Here is an 18,564-nt window from a genome sequence, read left to right as displayed (position 1 = left end):
TCAAAAATCTGCATAATTTAATGGTTAAGATGTAAACACAGTCATTCAGAGTGGTTTGCTGTGAAATGCTCTGCTCTAGAGAAACTTAGAGTCAGAATTGTTCACAGTGGTGGTGATAGGAACCAGACGTCCACCTCTCACACAGAAAGTTACTACATGATATGGTTATGAATACACTGTCTGATGCCTGAGATATTGTTTTACGAGGCCAAAGTTTTGGCCTGAAACATACTTAATATAAGTCTTTCCTGATAGAAAGGTACGTGCAGGGCAATTTGAGGCAAAAAAAAGTCCCCCAAAAATCTTTTTTTTTCCCTTCAGATTTTCTATGTAGGTTTACTGGTGGTTTTGGATAGTAAATAAAATGGCTATATACTGTAAAGACATCTGAAACTTTTTCTACAATAAACCAGTTCATGTAAAACCACTCTGAGTTCCTTTCTTTATATGGCAAGCATTTAATCATGCAGGAATTTGTGAAAGTCAGTAGATTTCCCCTATAATTTGCTTGAATATTTCCCAAAAAAGGTCATGCTAGCTGTGATGTTTTTTAGTGTTGGCCACATTTGCAATTTTGAGTGCATTATGTCTTTTACTACATGCTGAGACATTAGAAATATAAAACAAATCACAAGCCCAAGTGCACCAAGGTACATTTAATCAGCACAGAACAGACAAAGGGCCTTAAGCTATTCGTAGAGTGAAAGGGCTGTCTCACCATGAGCCTCCCACAGAGTGATAGATGCTCTACAGAGCTCAGGAGAGTGGGGGAGAGAGAGAGAGAGAGGGAGAGAAGGACATAAAAATAAAATAAGGAACAGGGAGAAGACAGTGTGTGGATGTGAGAGAGAAAAAGAGAAGGGAGGAGAAGAGAAATATCAAGGCAAGAGAGGGAAAGGATAGTGGAAAACTCGTTTGTGTGTCGGTTAAATGGTCTGAGCCCTCAGGCCGTCAGCAGCTGGTGTCCTTCACTCTGCATTGCAGTAACACTTAATGCAGGTAGCGGCAACACTTTGTCCTTGTTCGCGTCTGTAGGTTGTTTCACAGCGTTTAACCCTTTAATTCTGAGACGGAAAAATGTTTCTTTTTACGTTCTTACACTGCAGTCCATGTGCGATCAGACTGTACATCACATATGCGTAGAGGTTAGGATGGAAAATGCTGGCGTGTTTCTTTAATGGCATGATTTCTCTGACCTGTTGTACATTTTGATTCATCAAAAACATAAACTAACAAAGCTGAGGATATTTATTTGTCACAATCTGCCGTTTCGTTCAAGCAAACACAGGAATAGAAATATATACTTCACACTTCAGTGGTCTTTTATAGATCCACTGAAGAAACAATAACAGTCTTTCTATAGCGATATGATATGCATTATGAAAGTGTGCATTATCACAGCGATAAAAGCAGCATTGATGTTCTTTTAAATAGAAAAAGTTCTTTGTGCACAGAATTTCGATGATACGCAATTGCCTCTGAGAAACGCGGCATGTCTCCTGAGGCCCGGCCTAAGGCGCGACCAAGAAGAGCAGTTTTATAACTCTGCTGCCCCCTGGTGGCAGAATCTGAACTGTAACCTTTTGAATAAATATGTTAGTATAATACATGCTCCTCCAAAATCTTTCGAATCAAAAGTAATATGAGACAGAACACTGATTTTGGTTATTTATTTATTTATTTATTTATTCCAGAAAGAGGAGGCGGAGTCCAAGGCGAGAGAGGAAGCGGAGCGACAGAGGATTGAGAGAGAGAAGCATTTCCAGAAAGAAGAGCAGGAACGTCTAGAGAGAAAGAAGGTAAGATAAGTGCGAGAGAGAGCACGACAGTGGGAAAGGTGGTAAGGAGTGATATGGTGATACGTAAAACTTTACCTGGGCAGTGAGTGTCTGTTTGTTCAATCAAAAGCAAGCATTAATACAAATTACCATAAAAGAGCCAAGATTCTATACCAATTTAAGGGGTCTTCCTAGAATATTTATATTATATGGAGCTCTAATTTAAGCCACAAATAAAAAAACAATTGTTTAATAATCAATTGTTATATATTTTTTTTTATTGTCATGCCCAGAAACTAGTATAGGAGCTCTCTGAAACATTACCTCTTATTAAGAATATTAATGAAGATTTGTGAATATGCATGATTATGCAAAGACCCTTGCCTCCTGGTTTTGAAACCCCGCTCCCTTCTCCATTACTACCCTGCACAGTGTGCTTTTACCTTTGGTGAATGGGGAATGCACCCCTCAATGTTTGAACAGATTGAGGAGATGAGATGAAGACCAGTGTAATCAAAAGCAAACTCCAGCTATAATCCTAATACTCAGAGAATAAACTAGTGAGGTTTTTAATTCATCACTCAATAAATGATAAACCAACAATTGTAAGTTGTTGAACAGCGCAAGCTAGAAGAGCATTTGAGCTCATAATGCTAGTGCTAGCTTAGCATAATCAGGTCTCATTGCGCCACAGAACAGGCTAGGTTCTCTCTTTGAGTCACTCCAGCACAGGCCACTTGACCTCACTAGCTCTGATTTATGGTTTTGTTCTCTAAAATTGCAGATATTGATCCTGTGTTGTAGCGTATGAGGCTGGCTTTGTCTGCCTGCTAAGCTAACACTAGCTTTTTGTGCTAACAAGAACAGCTGAGACAGAATAGCTGACGGTTCCCCACACAAAACACTGTCGCTGCCTCAGATTTGAGTGTTTATCCTCAAAACTTGCATTGCTGCAGCTTCAGTGAGCCAGAATTGAAACTGTTGTGGTGTGTGAGGCAGTTTTAGCCTACTCGCTAAGCTAACATTGACCTGTGGTGCTAAGAAAGCTGACAGCTCCCCACGTTTTACTCCCTCAGATTTGAGTCTTTACTGTCTAAAGTCACGTCAGTGGAGCTTCAGTCAGTAATAATCAGACGGGGTCTGAAGCTGAGCATGCTAAGCTAATGCTACCTTCTACTAGGATAGTTCTACACCATGCTTCACAGTTTATTAAACAGGCTTATTTTTAAATATGTATTTTTTATCTGTTTTTACTACGAATTGTAGGGTCCAAACATCTCAGATGTTTAGTTAGCCAAGTTAGCTCTTGCACTGTAGATATAAGTTCCCAATGAATAAATCATAGACCTCTCATTAGCATAATTTAATATACTGGGCTGTGGTGGGTTCAAGCTTATTTGTGATGTCAAGCTGTTACATAGCTTCACACAAAGAGTGTTTTTTTGCAAAAATGCTAGAAACAAATTGTGTTCTCAAAGGAAAAATGTGAACCCGATGTATACGATGATAACACATATGACAAAAATACTAATCTATATAATCACAAAAGCCATGCCAGGGTCAGCCAGTTAAAAACCAGGTTTCTGAGTGCAGGAGCTTTATGCTTTATAACGTTTCTTTAAAAACCCTGCTGAGAAAACAGCACAGACCAACAGGCATTTCATGCTGGTCTGAGCTGATCTTTGCTGGGCTAGTGCCGGTCTGGTGCTGGTTTAGCTGGTCACCCCAGCATGACCCTGCTGGTTGATCTGCATACCAGCATCAAAACACAACATATCGCTGCTGTCGGAACAAAACCTCATATCTCCATTTTTGTTTTTGTTTTTGACATCATTTGAAAACACCTATAGTCCTATATATTGTGTGTAAATTCCATGATGATTGGACCAAAAGAAATGACCTAAAATTACTTGGAAAAAAGTCTGGTTCCATTGACTTACATTAAAAGAAGAGTACGTTTTTACCTTGTCCTATAAAGTTACAATTTTGGAGATATGAGGTTTTGATTCGACAACAGTGAAATGCTGGTTTTGGTGTGTTCAGCATATCAGCTTCCATTCCTGCTGACCAGTATACCAGCATCAAAACACAACATGCGTTGGTTTTGGTGGTGTTCAGTATATCAGCTTCCATTGTTGCTGACCAGTATACCAACATCAACAAACAACGTGTGCTGGTTTTGGTGGTGTTCAGCATATCAGCTTCCACTGTTACTGACCTGCTGCTGTCGGAACAAAGCTTGTATCTAAATTTTTGACATTTTTAAGTTTTTGACATCATTTGAAAGTGTCTATTGCCGTCTACATTATGTGTAAATGTCATGAGGAATGGACCAAAGAAAACGTCCCAAAATTACTTGGAAAAACATTTGGTTCCATTGACTTACATTAAAAGTAAAGTATATTTTTTCCTTCTCCTGTGAAGTTACCATTTTAGAGATACAAGGTTTTGTTCCAACAGCAGCAGTATGCTGGTTTTGCTGGTGAACAAACATGCTGGTCTATGCTGGTTTTTCTAGCTGAGAGGGTTGTTCCTCCAATAGTGTTTTTCTTCTTGGCATTGTATAACAATTCGATCTTCTAATGCTGATCTTCTCACAGTTCCCTCAACTAGACTTTCTACTATGGGTGGCAGGTCTTTCAGTGCTGCTGCCCCCAAACTCTGGAATTCTCTACCTTCCACTCTTCGTAGTTGCTCTTCACTGTCTTCCTTCAAATCCCTGCTAAAAATCTTCCTTTTTACCTCTCTGTAGTCTTAATTTTTTTTAATGATGTAAAGCGTCCTTGGGTTTGTGAAAGGCGCTATATAAATTGTATTATTATTATTATTAACAGACCACTTTTTGGCACTTTTGTTTTTGAGAGTGCTGGTGAGATTGTTGTTTATTGATGTTATGGTATGTGTCTGTCTCTCCAAGCGTCTGGAGGAGATCATGAAGAGGACACGTAAGAGTGACGCTGGAGAGAAGGTGAGACCACTTCACTCTATAATATGAAACAGTAATGGTTACACTGCAGAGAGCACAGATCAGGGTTTTTGGTAGCAAATTCCTTGTTAATAGATGATTATCGATGCTCTTACATAATCATAAGCAAAAGTTTAAGCAACCCCAGTCAGATTACACATTTTGTTGGTTTGCTAAGTGTAAGTAAACTCGTCTTCTACAGAGAACATGCGTATGTGTATATATGTATATATATATATATATATATATCTTCTGCAATTGTAAGTGCAGTTTCTGTTTCTATTCTGTTTCGTAAGGTCATTATATCAGAAAAAAAAATAAGATGTGCCATTAGCCACATTTTATCTTGTTTTTTCTGATGTGTTAAATTCAGCAGATAAAAAGTAATCGTGCATTAAAATGTGCAGTAGTGTGTTCTCTGTAGAGGACGTGTCCCTCACTTAGGAAATCAACACATCGTGTAATTTGACCGAGGGGTGTTTAGTACTGTACTTCTAGTTTGTACTTTCAAAATTCAGTCAGATAAACTTTGAAAAATGGTTTCCAGGTATTGCTTTCCAACTTACATACCGAGCCATCACATAGCTGTAACATCCCTCTGCTGTTTGTTCCTTTGTAGAAAGATGCCAAGTCTCCAGCTCAGGTCAACGGCAGGGAGAAAGAGAAAAGTAAGTCTGCCGTCAGGAACTTTCTTGCTAGATACTTCAGGCTTGATCTTTGTACCCTGTTGTCTTCTACAATGATGCTGCACAGCTGAATGTTTGAAAAACTGCAGCAACAGGCTTCAAACACATCAGAGGAAAATCCATGAGAAACGAGAGGTGATGTGCTGTAGTGCAATAGCAAGAAAGACCCTCAGTGCTTGCAATAGCACAAGTCTGACAGTGGAGGTGCTATCATATCCCTTTTACTTCTAGCTGTGTTTTTAGGCAAAAGGGTGTGATGGTGTGTGTAATATAATAGAGATATTTTGAGATAGGAGAAGAATGATATACAGGCATGAGATATGACTGTAATGTAACGGTGAGTTTACCAAATAGTGTCATTTTTTTCTTGCAGATCCTGCCACCTCACTGAATCCTTCTGCGACCCTCAATAACCAATCACAGGGAGACGTGAAAGTGAGGTAAATACAGTAGAAAATGACACAGTTGTTTGCTTTGATGGTGACATTGTTTCCTTTGTGAAGACCGGGTTATATGGTCCATAGTGTATGTCATCCACACCATCTGTATCACTAGTTAAAAGGACAAAAAATCTGTGAAATTTAGATGTTTGATATGTATAAGTGAATTGTGCCACCATGGGGATTTCATGGAGCGCAAATTAGAAAAAAAAAACATGTATTTCCACTCACTGGCCCTTTTAGTAGAAACACCTACCTTCCATTCGCTGGCCACTTTATAAGAAACACCCACATTCCACTTCCATTCGCTGGCCACTTTATTAGAAACATCCACCTTCCACTTCCACTCACTGGCCACTTTATTAGAAACATCTTCCCTGTACATTTTCACTTACTGGCCACTTTATTAGAAACACCTATCTTTTGCTTCCACTCATTGTCCATTTCCTGAGCCCCATCTATATGTTGGTTTGCGATTACAGACTGTAGCTCATCTGTTGCTGTATATTTTATCACCCCTTCTCTGCTCCATTCATCATTGGTCAGTTTCTCACCACAAGATCACTATTGTTGAGATATTATTTTGACGTTTTTACATTCTCAGCACAGCAGTGACACTGATATGGTAGTGTTTTGGTAGTGTGTGTGTGTGTGGAGCTGGTATCATGCACAGCTGAAAGCGGCTCTATCACATATTAATGTGCTCACTCTGTTATGTGTTTTCTCTCAGTCCTGTGGCCTGGGGGTCTTCTCCAGTGGTGAATGGAGTCCAGCCCACCAAACACCACAATGGCCTGTCATCCAATGGGGAAGCTGCTGACTTTGAGGAGATCATCCAGCTGTCCAATCACAACAGCAGCGGCAACAGTGGGCAGGGCCAGCCACAGACTGACCCAATCATGGCCTTTGAGGGAGGGGAGCCCTACCTGATGAAGGCAGGTCCTATGAAGCCCCAACATGTGGCAGGTAAAAAAATCACCAAACACACACATTTTTCTAGTTTTATATATTCCGTTTGGAGACACCTTGCCTTCTTTTTTTTTTTTCTTTTCAAAGTTTCTTTTGAAGTTTGAATGTTTGACAGTCTGATTCATGTTCATTCAAGTGTCTTCCTTGGTATGAAGAGCAGGTTTTGCCTAAGTACTGATTTGACAGTTTTCTCTTCCAAACTACTGTTAAAAGTACATATTGAAAGTCTTTTGGCCCAAAGGAGGTTCAAATATCTGAAAGGTCTGAGTGCTGAGGAGTGCTGACATTTGCATATGTGATATAAATAAACCAGCTTAGGCTATAAAATGTATAGTTACTGTAAAATGACAAAGAAAACATGAACATTTGTATTAAAAACATTCATAAAGGTTCGCAAACCTCAGACAGTCTGAGAGCACTTCCCTGAAGAATGAATGACAAGAGCTGATTTTAGATGAGCCTTTATTTTTGAGATCATTAATAGACAAGTTTCATTAAACTAAAGCGCAAAAATTATTTGATTCGATTCAGTCTCATGAAATAGCCATAACTTTATGATTGGAGTACACCATCACTTTTCCATTCTTTTAAAATGGCCAAATTGTCTACAGATGGGATGAATGAATGAGTGAACAATAGTGTTTCCATAAGTTAGACTGTAACATCTGCACACAGGCAGGAGGAGCACACATGTTAAATCTATATCTATATGTATAACGTTTATACTAGTGTTAATATGAAGGATTTTATTCTGCAGTGCTGTTGGATCATGGAAAAGTCACAAAACCAGCGAATAACTCAAAAATTAAAGCAGTTGTAGGGCTTTGGTGGTTTTAGATAACTTAATGAAGTTTATATAATAATTTCAGATAATTGCTATGATCTTGCTGTGAGATTGCTATGGTTATCCAGCATGTTGTTAGAGGATTGCTTGGTGGGTATTAGCTGGTTGCTAGGATGGTGCTATGCCATTACTGTGATTTCTCAGGTAGTTGCTATGATGTTGCTATGGCATTGCTGTGGTATTAAATCTTATTGTTATTGCTTGTTGGGTATTACGTGGTTGCTAAGATGTTGCTACATTGCTGCTTTGGTATCTCACATGGTTGCTAGGCTGTTGCTGTGATATAACACGTGGCTAATAAGATGTTGCATGCCTGTTGCTGTAGTATCCCAGGTAGTTGTTATGTTGTTGCTATGACATCACTATCGTATTCCAGCTTGTTGTTATTGCTTGTTGGCTATTACATGATTGCTAAGATGTTGCTAGGTTGCTGCTATGGTATCCCAGGTGGTTGCTAGACTGTTGCTATGTTGTCGCAGGTGGTTGCTAAAGTGTTGCTATGTGGTTCATGTAGTATCCCAGGTGATTGCTTAGTTTTTGTTAGGCCATTGCTATACTTTCTCAGGTGGTTGCTATGATGTTGCCTGGCCATTGCTGTAGTATCCCAGATAGTTCCTAAGATGTTGCTATTACATTACTGTGGTATTCCAGATTATTGTTACTTCTTGATGGGTATTATATGGTTGCTAAGATTTTGCTAGGTTGCTGATATGGTATCTCAGGTGGTTGTTAGGCTGTTGCTATGTTGTCCCAGGTGGTTGCTAAGGTGATTTTAGGCCGTTGACATGTTGTCCCAGGTAGTTGTTAACTTATTTTCACTTGCATGGGCAGATCTATTATATACACAGAAAAGGTCATCGTGACAGTTTATCATGATAACTTCTCACATTTATTTGACCTTTTAACTGAAGAAGATGTGAAGCCAGAATCTTCTAATGCATCTTCCCCAGACTGTTCAGCTCATCATGAATTAATTTCCAATGGGAAGCATATTTTAACAAAGTCTCTCTGTGCTTTCTGGTCTGCAGAAGTCCTGTGAGCGGTCAGCCACCCAGAAGGACGAGCCTTACGGAGCCACCAACATGTATAAATACAGCAAGTGCAGATCCACCAGCGAAAGTGTGCCAAACCGTCAGAGCGACGGCTGAAACTGTTTGGGTGAAGCCGAAGCCTCTCTGCTGTCTCTGAGGAAACGAGCAGCTGAAGACACAGAGACGAGGACATTCATCCTATTTACATATTAAACAAGATAAAGTTTGCAAAAAAAACAAAGCAAAACAAAACAAAAATAAGTGTTTCCGTCTTTCTCACCGTGTGTCATGGTGCAACAGTGTTGAGTTTTATCGAATCGTCACCCAGCAATTTTGTGGCGCACCTTAAAAGACTGTTTAAGGAATTTTAGAGAGCAACTTGGAAATATACAATATTTGGCTATTGTTATGATATATAATTATTGATGTTGTTGTTCTTATGATATATCTCTGTTGTTCTTTTAATTTCAGAAAAAAAAGATGTGTGTGTGTTTTGTCTTGAATTCTTGAGTTATTTAACATCGGACGCGTTAGCAGAGGAGGTATGTAAATGTATATTTGCCTGACCTGTGGAATAAATCTTTATGAAAGGGAGCTTGAAGTTGTATTTTTGTGTGCGTGTGAGTTTGTCTTTAAGGCAGAGGTGTCAGACTGGACTCCTTTTGGGCCACAGCTCTGCAGAGTTTAATGTTCTGCCCCATTAAACTTGCCTGAATCAAGGCATCAGCAAGTGAGCAAGGCCTAGATGAACTGAATTCAGGGTGTTAGACGAGGTAAAATGATAAGCTCTGTAGAGCTGTGGCCCAGGTGGAACTCAGTTTGACACTCCTGGTTTAACAAAAAGTCTGTTCGAGCTCTCTCAACAGACAGCATCTAATTTATCTAATTTACATGATTTTCTACTCAATCAATCCAATCAATCAGACCTGTTTGGTGTCCAAGTTTTGCTTCTTAGGTTTAGAGCTGGAGCTGCCAAGCTAGTAATGCTAAAAAGCTGAAATAGTCACCAAAGCTGTTTCTACACATACATGCTAGAACCCTTTGCACGATTAAAGGGTTCTTTCCATCAAGAGAGTTCTTTAGATTGATGGACAGTGTGCTGTAGATGGTTTTGGGAAAGGTTCTATATAGCACCAAAAAGGGTTCTGCTATTGTTACGATATCAACTTGTTAATCTGAAGAACGCTTTCATGATGCCAAGAACCCGTTAATCGTGCATAGGGTTCTTTGAGTGTTCACGGTTCTATTTAGAACCGTTTCCTTTGTTAAGTGTGTATGTTTAATTAAAATTAGTAGAAAGACATCATCAAATGTTGAAACTGAAAATGTTTGTTTTTTTTTATTCAATTCCAGCAAAATGTTCCAGATAAGTTGTGACGGAGCAACAAAAGGCTGGTAAAGTTGTGTAATGCTAGAAAAAGCGCATATTGGTTAATTGACACCAGGTCAGTAACACAATTGGGTATAAAAAGAGCATCTCAGAGAGGCCGAATCTTTCAGAAGCTCTGCGTGAGCAAAAAGGTTTTAAGAAAAATGTTTCTCAATGTAAAAAAGCGAATAATTTGGGTTTGTCCATCAACATTAGTTTAAACAAACTAAAGCGGCATGGAAGTTTCCTTGTGTAAAACCAGCCTTAATGAATTTGAAGTTGCATGTCAAATAGCCCTGCGATGGACTGGCGACCTGTCCAGGGTGTATCCTGCCTTCCACCCGAAGACTGCTGGGATAGGCTCCAGCACCAGCCCCCCCAACCCTGACGGAGAAGCGGCTTAGAAAATGGATGGATGGATGGATGGATGGATGTCACATAGCAATAAATCTGAAGGTGAGGTGTTGCACTCCACTGCAAAAACAACAAAGAAACCCAGATATCAAAATGTTAAATGGACAAAACTTAAAATTTTTTATGTTGAGTTACTTGAATTTTTAAAATATTTTTTCAGTACAATCATGCCCTAAGGCTGAAGTACATTCTTGAAAATAAAGGTGTCAGAAAGGGTGCTTTGCTTTATTTACATTTACGGCATTTGGCTGACGCTCTTATCCAGAGCGACTTACAATTCGATCATTTTACACAGGTAGGCAAAGGTGGTGTTAGGAGTCTTGCCCAAGGACTCTTACTGATATAGTGTAGGGTGCTTACCCAGGTGGGGGATTGAACCCCAGTCTACAGTGTAGAAGGCAGAGGTGTTAACCACTACACTACACCACCAGCTTTATATCACAGAGGAGTAATTTGTGGTTCTCTTCAGTGAATGGTCCTTCGGAGATTTGGTTTTTGGCAAATGGATGTGTGAATGTGAAAAAACTTTCTAAATTTTAAATAACCTTAATAAAATACAGAGGTGCTAAAAAGTACTAATAAATTTGTGAAGAACCTTTTCATTGCATGTTGTATGTTACATTAAAGCTTCTTCACAAGCACAAATCTCATTATTAAACATGGTTCTCTAAGGGTTCTTGTATAGCACTGCTCAAAGAGGCACCTTTTGTTAAGAGTGTGTAATGGAGAGCACAGTCACTTACGTACTTTCCACTGTCTGACAGTGTGACCTGATTTGGGGGGATTACCTGATGTGAATGCTTTAACGTGTGTATGTTGTTAGAAGTTCACAGGTTACCCAGAGCACGTGTGTTCATCACTCTGCTCTCTATAGCACAGAGGATGAACCTCCAGGGCCTCTAACGCATGAGTTACTGCAGGCCTCAGACAGGAATGCAGACACAGACACAGCTGTTAGTGCTCACTATGGGGGTTTTGAGGACCTCATAATGAGAGAGAGAAGAGAGATGTTAGACGTTCAGTGTATCACTAGAATTATCTTAAAATAGATCTGATAGACTCTGCACAGATTGGAGTAGAACTCATAGTGACTGCATACCCTGACAACCAGGAGACGACAGAGAGCAGAGCGTTTTTATTTGGAGTTCTGCAAAAAAAAATTTTCACACAAATCTTTGGGAACAGGAGGAAGTGAATAGATGGTAGCCTAAACCCCAGATACACAGATAAAGATACATGAATGTGTACAGAATTTCCAATAGCAGATGGCATTTTAGGCCAAGCTTATGTTGTTTTTTATTGGGCCATGTTTAACTATGTTCAACCTCCCAAAAGAAAGTACCCTATAGATGATAATTTTGTATATATTCAGCTTATTACTACCTCCATTAATGCCCTGTGTTTAAACTCTTATTGACCAGGGTATATTTTGGTTTGTCCGTCTGAATTTACGTGACCAAATCACAAGGCAAATTATTCAATAACTGCATGAAATAAATGTAAACGTTTATTTTATTTTTAAAATGATTTTTGTAACATAATCTCAAATGAACAGTAAATGTGTTTTATGATCTACTCATGTTGCTTTATGCTTACCGTTTACTGCTGAAAGCCAAAAATCTCAGACGCCCTTTGTGTTACTGTATAAAAATAAATTTTCCAGAGCAGATCACCGAAGAGACGCTGTCTGTTTACAGTTTATAGCCCAGATTTGTGGAAAAATGGGTCGACTTTCAGTACTAAAGAACTTATGAGTTCAGCTTCTTTTATTATAAGGGTTTAAAATGACATCACCATCTATTTGACTGGAAAGAAGAGTTACAGCCTCAGACGATGCCCAGCTTCTGAATGTAGCTTGTGAAATATGAAAGTTATGAAGAACATGACCAACTGCGTTTTGGAACTAGTGGTGGTCTCAAGGAGTTGAAGAGGTTAAATACGTAACATCATTGAAGTTCTGAATATTTCATTGTTTTTCTTTTATTTCTGTGGGACCACAGTTTGAACTTAGTCAGTAGAATGATGCAGACAGAGACTATATAAAGGTGTTGGGGATGTTATTAAACCATTATAAGTTTTATGAGATGTTGTAGCTAGTCTGTTCCAGGGATGAGTTGAAAATGGTTTGTCGCACGAAACAACGTAGGTATGGCAGACTGTATTTATGGCATGAAATGAACAAATGCCTTCTTGAGAAAAGTTAGCATGAACCATGTTAATTCCAGGAGTAGACCAGGCTGAGTTAAAGAAGGGTTTCACACCTGTCATGAAATTATAAGTGTTCCAGGCAATTGTTCCACTTAGTTTTCCACAGCATCCTCAAAATGTTCCTATCACTCTTCTCCACCTCTCCTGCTACCACTCTTTTCCTCCTACACATTTACTACTGCTGCTGTGGAGGAGTGGAGGAACATGAGGAATGGAGCAGAAATCAGCCAGCTAGTCCACTTCAATATTTCAGATTAGATACGGAGTAGATTACTGATGAACTAAACTCTGGTCAAAATGATAAATGTTCCCTTCATAACATCTGTTGTAAACATTTTCACAGCTGTGCTGCAGTAGTTTCTAGAGTGAGATAGCCGTTTAAAGGTGCAGTCAGTAGCAGTGGTGGACAGTAACTAAGTAAATGTAATTGGTTACTGTATGTAAGTATTTTTTGTGTACCTGTACTTTACTGAAGTTTTTCCATTGTGGGCAACTTTTTACTTTCACTCTAATACATTTCAACGTCAAATATCTTACTTTTTACTCCACTACATTTTGAGAAATCTGTTGTTCCTTTTGGTTTATGTGTTTATAAAAATGTAACATTTTTCATCAAAACGAAAGAAGCACAAAGCAAGAACACCAATCAGGTCACAGCGGTCACATTGTTTTCAGAATCACAATCTGAATCAGAATCCTTTATTGATCCCAGAGGAAAATTGCAGTTGTTACAGTTGCAACCATTTATGTAAAAGAGTAAACACTTTAATAATTTAAAACAAAGATAAAGAGAAATTTGCTATATGTACACAAGATTTAAGTTCTTACGAATACAGTAAAGTAGCGGTGACTGTGATAATAAATATGAAACATCTAGTATAAAGCAGGGGGCGGCACAGTGGCGTGGTGGGTAGCGCTGTTGCCTCACAGCACGGAGGGCCTGGGTTCGATTCCCCGGCCGGGTGACCGGGGTCCTCTCTGTGTGGAGTTTGCATGTTCTCCCCGTGTCTGCGTGGGTTTCCTCCAGGTTCTCCGGTTTCCTCCCACAGTCCAAAGACATGCAGTCAGGCCAATTGTGTGTGTGTGTGTGTGTGTGTGTGTGTGTGTGTGTGTGTGTGTGTGTGTGTGTGTGTGTGTGTGTGTGTGTGTGTGTGTGTGTGTGTGTGTGTGTGTGTGTGTGTGTGTGTGTGAGTGAGAGAGTGTCTGACTGTCTGTCTGTGTCTTCCACCCAAAGACTGCTGGGATAGGCTCCAGCTCCCCCCTGCGACCCTGACGGAGAAGCGGCTTAGAAAATGGATGGATAGTATAAAGCAGTTCAAAAGTATAGCACCTCTGAGTTTCTGCACACACAATTATTCTTATTACACATATGAACAATGTGGTAATGACTTTTGCACAGATGAGCCACACTTTGTGAATCACACACTGAGGGAGGAGTTATAGAGTTTGATGGCCACAGGTATGAATGACCTCCTGTGGCGCTCTGTGGTCATTTCGGTAGAATGAATCTTGAGGTGAATGAGCTCTTGTGTCTCATCACTGTGTCGTAGAGTGGGTGGGAGCCATTGTCCATAATGGCCTGCAGCTTAGACAGCGTCCTCCTCTCCAACACTCCCGTCAGCGAGTCCAGCTCAACACCCACAGCATCACCGGCCTTGCGGATCAGTTTGTTGAGTCTGTTGGCATCTGCCACCCTCAGCCTGCTTCCCCAGCATGCAACAGCATAGAGGATAGCACTCGCCACCACAGACTCAGAAGATCCTGAGCATAGTCCGGCAGATGTTGAAGGACCTCAGGCGTCTTCCTGTAGAGGGCGTCAGTGTTCTTAGCCCAGTCCAGTTTATTGTCAATATACTGTATACACCCAGATATCTGTAATCCTCCAGTGTCCACATTGACCCCCCTGATGGACACAGGGGTCACTGGTGCCTTGTCCCCCCTCAGGTCCACCACCAGTTCCTTTGTCTTTGTCACATTGAGCTGCAGGTGGTTCTGCTCACACCATGCGACAAAGTCCTTCACCCTGTACTCATCCTCATCACCCTTGCTGATACATCCACCTATTGCCGAGTGGTCAGAAAACCTCTGAAGGTGGCAAGTCTCTGTGCAGTAGCTGACGTCCGTGGTGTAGAGGGTGAAGAGGAAGGGAGAGAGGACAGTTCCTTGTGGAACTCCAGTGATGCTGACCACTCTGTCCGACACACAGTGCTGCAGACGTACATACTGTGGTCTGCCAGTCAGGTGGTCAACAATCCAGGACACGAGGGGGGCATCTACCTGCATCACTGTGAGCTTATCACCCAGAAGAGCGGGCCAGACGGTGTTAAATGCGTTGGAGAAGTCAAAAAACATGACCCTCACAGTGCTGGCTGGCTTATCCTGGTGAGTGTATACTTGGTTGAGCAGGTAGATGATGGCGTCTTCAACTCCCAGGCAGGGCTGATATGCAAACTGGAGGGGGTTCAGAAAAGGCTGGACTATAGGTTGGAGCTGATCCAAGTTTTGAGCTTGTTTTGACCTGTTGGTCATACCGACCGAGTGCAGCACATGGTTCAACGTCAGTGCAGCAGTGTAAAATTTTGGAAGTGCCTATTCCAACATAAATGATGAACTAACCTAACTTTGTGTAAATAGAGCACAATATAGAAATATGTCCACATATACAGTCGAGACTGACGCAGCTTTTTTTCTGAATTTATACAAACACCATTTCATTTTATAGTAAATTACTTTATATTTATGAACAGAGACCTACAGATCAACATAGTAAAGGAAACTCATTTGTGATCCTGAGTTTAAAGCCAGTTTTTAACTAAACTTAATGCAACTTAGTTACAAGATTAAGTTAATGAATCTTTTAATACTTTTACTTTAGATACTTCAGTACAATTGAGGGAAAGTACTTTTGTACTTTTACTCCAGTGGAGGTCTAAAGGGAGGAACTTCTACTTTTACTGGAGTGATATTTTACCTTGGGCATCTCTACTTTTACTCAAGTACATGATTTGTGTACTTCATCCACCACTGGACGAAGTACATCAGGTTTCCTGCCAAATTTAGTCATAAAACTTTTTACAACACAAAATGGTCAGCCTGCACTGGCAGCAACTACTGATTCTTCTTCTTTCTATGTGTTTCAACCATAACATCACCAAATTTTAGCTGCTGCTTCAATGTAAAACGTGACATGCAGAAACATGGTGGTGCAACATGGTGGCCTGTGTTGGAAGAGGAGCTGCTCCCTACTGTAAAAAACAATGAATCGTAGATACAGGTGATAATATACTAATGAAAACATAGTTTAGACTATATTCCATTTCCACTAATAGATCTCCAAAGATCTCCACACAGCACCTTTAAAGACTAGGAACACACACAGCTGAGGAACTCACCACCCAGCACTACTGAATGGTCAGGATAGCAGGCAGATCATCAATATCCACATACCTCTACAGGGTGGTAGGCACAAACGCTGCCCAACAACAGCTATTTACACATTGGAAGTCTCTTTTACTTCATGTCTTGTGTTCTCCCAGGTGCCCAGCTCAACACTCAGCGTTGACATGCCGCTTGTGAGTCCATACAAGTACATGTTTTGTTTTAACAAACAAAGATGTTCATAAGTTGCTTCATGTGAGCTGAGTTTCAAACCTCTGAGGTGCGAGTCTGAGTTAAGTCTTGAGTTTTTGTGGTTAGAGTCCGAGTTACATTTTGAGACTCTGAGGTGGAAGTCCGATTCGGGTTTCTGAGGTGCAAGTCCAAGTTGAGTTCTGAGTCTCTGGGGTGTGAGTCAGAGTCAAGTCTCCACGCTTTAAGATGCGAGTCCGAGTCAGTTCTTGAAACTCTGAGGTGTGAGTCTGAGTCTCAGGTCTTTGTGGTGTGGGTCCAAGTCAAGTCTTGTGTCTTTGTGGTGTAAGTTCGAGCTAAGTCCCGCGACCCTGAGGTACAAATCCCAGGTTCGAGTCTGTGGTGTGAGTCTTGAATATCTGTGACATGAATCAGAGTCGAGTCTTGAGTCTCTGAGGTGCTCAAAACCACAAACTGCAAGTGCAGAGTTTGGGACAGGCCCTTAATAATTCATAGAAACAGGTGTGGTTGATACTGAACGGTTCAAAGCCAGAGAGGAGCCAGAACCGGGGTGGGCTAATGCAAAGTGAGCCTGTTTCTCTGGAAAGGAGACACTGTCACATTCTCTGGTACAGAGAGATCAGCTGTAACTTAAGGCCACATTACATAATATAACTGAGGAAACTGATTGCAGACAGAAGAAACAGAAGGAGTACGTACAAGTCTGATTTAAAGTAATAATCATGTAAGATTAAGGATTTTGAACAGAAGTATGGGGGGTGTGGGGGGGGAGGTAGTGATAGAGAAGTATAGGGTAGACATCCCATTCCTCTCTTCCAACATCAGCACAGCATAAGGCCAAGCAAGTTACTTATTCTCTGCCCAAAACTGGACTGTAGTTGTGTGTGGGGCAGCATTGTTTGGATGGTGGGAGATTTCAGATTCAGCCAGAAGAGGGCAGGACATTCATTTCTAACACAGCTATTCAAGGTCAAAGCAATGCAGCTGCAACCCAGAGACACAAACTACATACCGCCTCAGTTTATTTTAGAGGCTGATTCTCCGAAGGGGAGCATATCATATATGTGTTCTCTGTAGAGGACCTGTTCACTAATTTTCTCTTAGAAAATCAACAAAACATATCATTTGACCAGGAGCACATTTGCTGAACCCCAAATACGTCTTGGTTTCGTTGTTATCATTATTATTATTCTCAGGAGTTAAAATGCGGACAGTCACTGACAGCAACTACTGTGTGAACCAGATGCCTCATGGGTATGTAGCACATGTGTACATCCTCATGCTGACCTTTGACCTACAAAGGTTGCAGGCCTTTCAAATGGGACTCGGCACACACTATTTGCTGGAACTGACTGTGAGCCTCTTTTAGAGCTCTTTATTTGTTGTGATGTTGTCTTGGTTGCGGTCATTAATGGATTAACAGCCCCTCACTCACTCAAACTGGACTTTTGTGTGTCTGAGCACATTTGTTTACATACATTTTTGGGACAAAACGTTAGAAAAACATTGCAAACCTACAGAAACAACAAATACACAAGAGACATATTATTATGTATTGTTGTTCCCATTATTGTTATTGTTATTATTATTATTTATATAATACACATATGTATAATAAATATTACATATAGAGGTTTACATGATAATACATGAAACATATTATTAGTACAGGTACATATATACATATACATATACATGAACATATACATATACATATATATATGTACCTATTCACACACACACAGAGATATTATATAAAATTGTATAAAATTGAGTAAGAATGAATATTCACTATATTGCCCAAAGTATTCGCTTGTCTGCCTTCACACACATATGAACTTGAGTGAGATCCCATTCTTAATCCATAGGGTTTAATATGATGTTGGCCCACCCTTTGCAGCTATAACAGCTTCAACTCTTCTGGGAAGGCTTTCCATAAGGTTTAGAATCAGAATCAGAAGATGTTTTATTGCCATTGTCAATGAACAGGATTCACAGACTAGGAATTTGCTTCGACATGAAGGTGCAACATAAAAACAAGTAGTAATAGGCATGCAAAATTAAGTCCACATAAATAAATACTCGCGGCTGTAGGAGCACGTAGACACACGAATAACGCACAAAAACAAACAAAACAAAGAGCACCCGAACGCCAGGGCTGCCGTACGTGGCGCCATCTTGGTTAGGAGTGTGTTTATGGGAATTTCTGACCGTTCTTCCAGAAGCGCATTTGTGAGGTCAGACGCTGATGTTGCACGAGAAGGCCTGGCTC

General features: G+C 40.4%; 1 protein-coding gene across 6 annotated transcripts in view; it reads left to right on the top strand.

Annotated features, from left to right (window-relative positions):
* Positions 1 to 9,320, top strand: part of map7d1b (MAP7 domain containing 1b) — an 89,893-nt gene extending 80,573 nt beyond the window's left edge. For all 6 annotated transcript variants that reach the window (XM_017715926.2, XM_017715925.2, XM_017715928.2 and 3 more), the window contains 6 exons: positions 1,695 to 1,799; positions 4,696 to 4,746; positions 5,363 to 5,411; positions 5,803 to 5,869; positions 6,600 to 6,835; positions 8,711 to 9,320. In XM_017715926.2, coding sequence (XP_017571415.1) covers positions 1,695 to 1,799; positions 4,696 to 4,746; positions 5,363 to 5,411; positions 5,803 to 5,869; positions 6,600 to 6,835; positions 8,711 to 8,721 — 519 coding nt within the window. In that variant the 3' untranslated portion in view covers positions 8,722 to 9,320. The remainder of the gene's footprint in view (positions 1 to 1,694; positions 1,800 to 4,695; positions 4,747 to 5,362; positions 5,412 to 5,802; positions 5,870 to 6,599; positions 6,836 to 8,710) is intronic.
* The last annotated feature ends 9,244 nt before the right edge of the window (positions 9,321 to 18,564 follow it).

The sequence above is a fragment of the Pygocentrus nattereri genome, chromosome 11 (assembly GCF_015220715.1).
Source record: "Pygocentrus nattereri isolate fPygNat1 chromosome 11, fPygNat1.pri, whole genome shotgun sequence".
Taxonomy (NCBI): Eukaryota; Metazoa; Chordata; class Actinopteri; order Characiformes; family Serrasalmidae; genus Pygocentrus; species Pygocentrus nattereri.
This window is presented reverse-complemented; position numbering and strand designations above follow the sequence as displayed.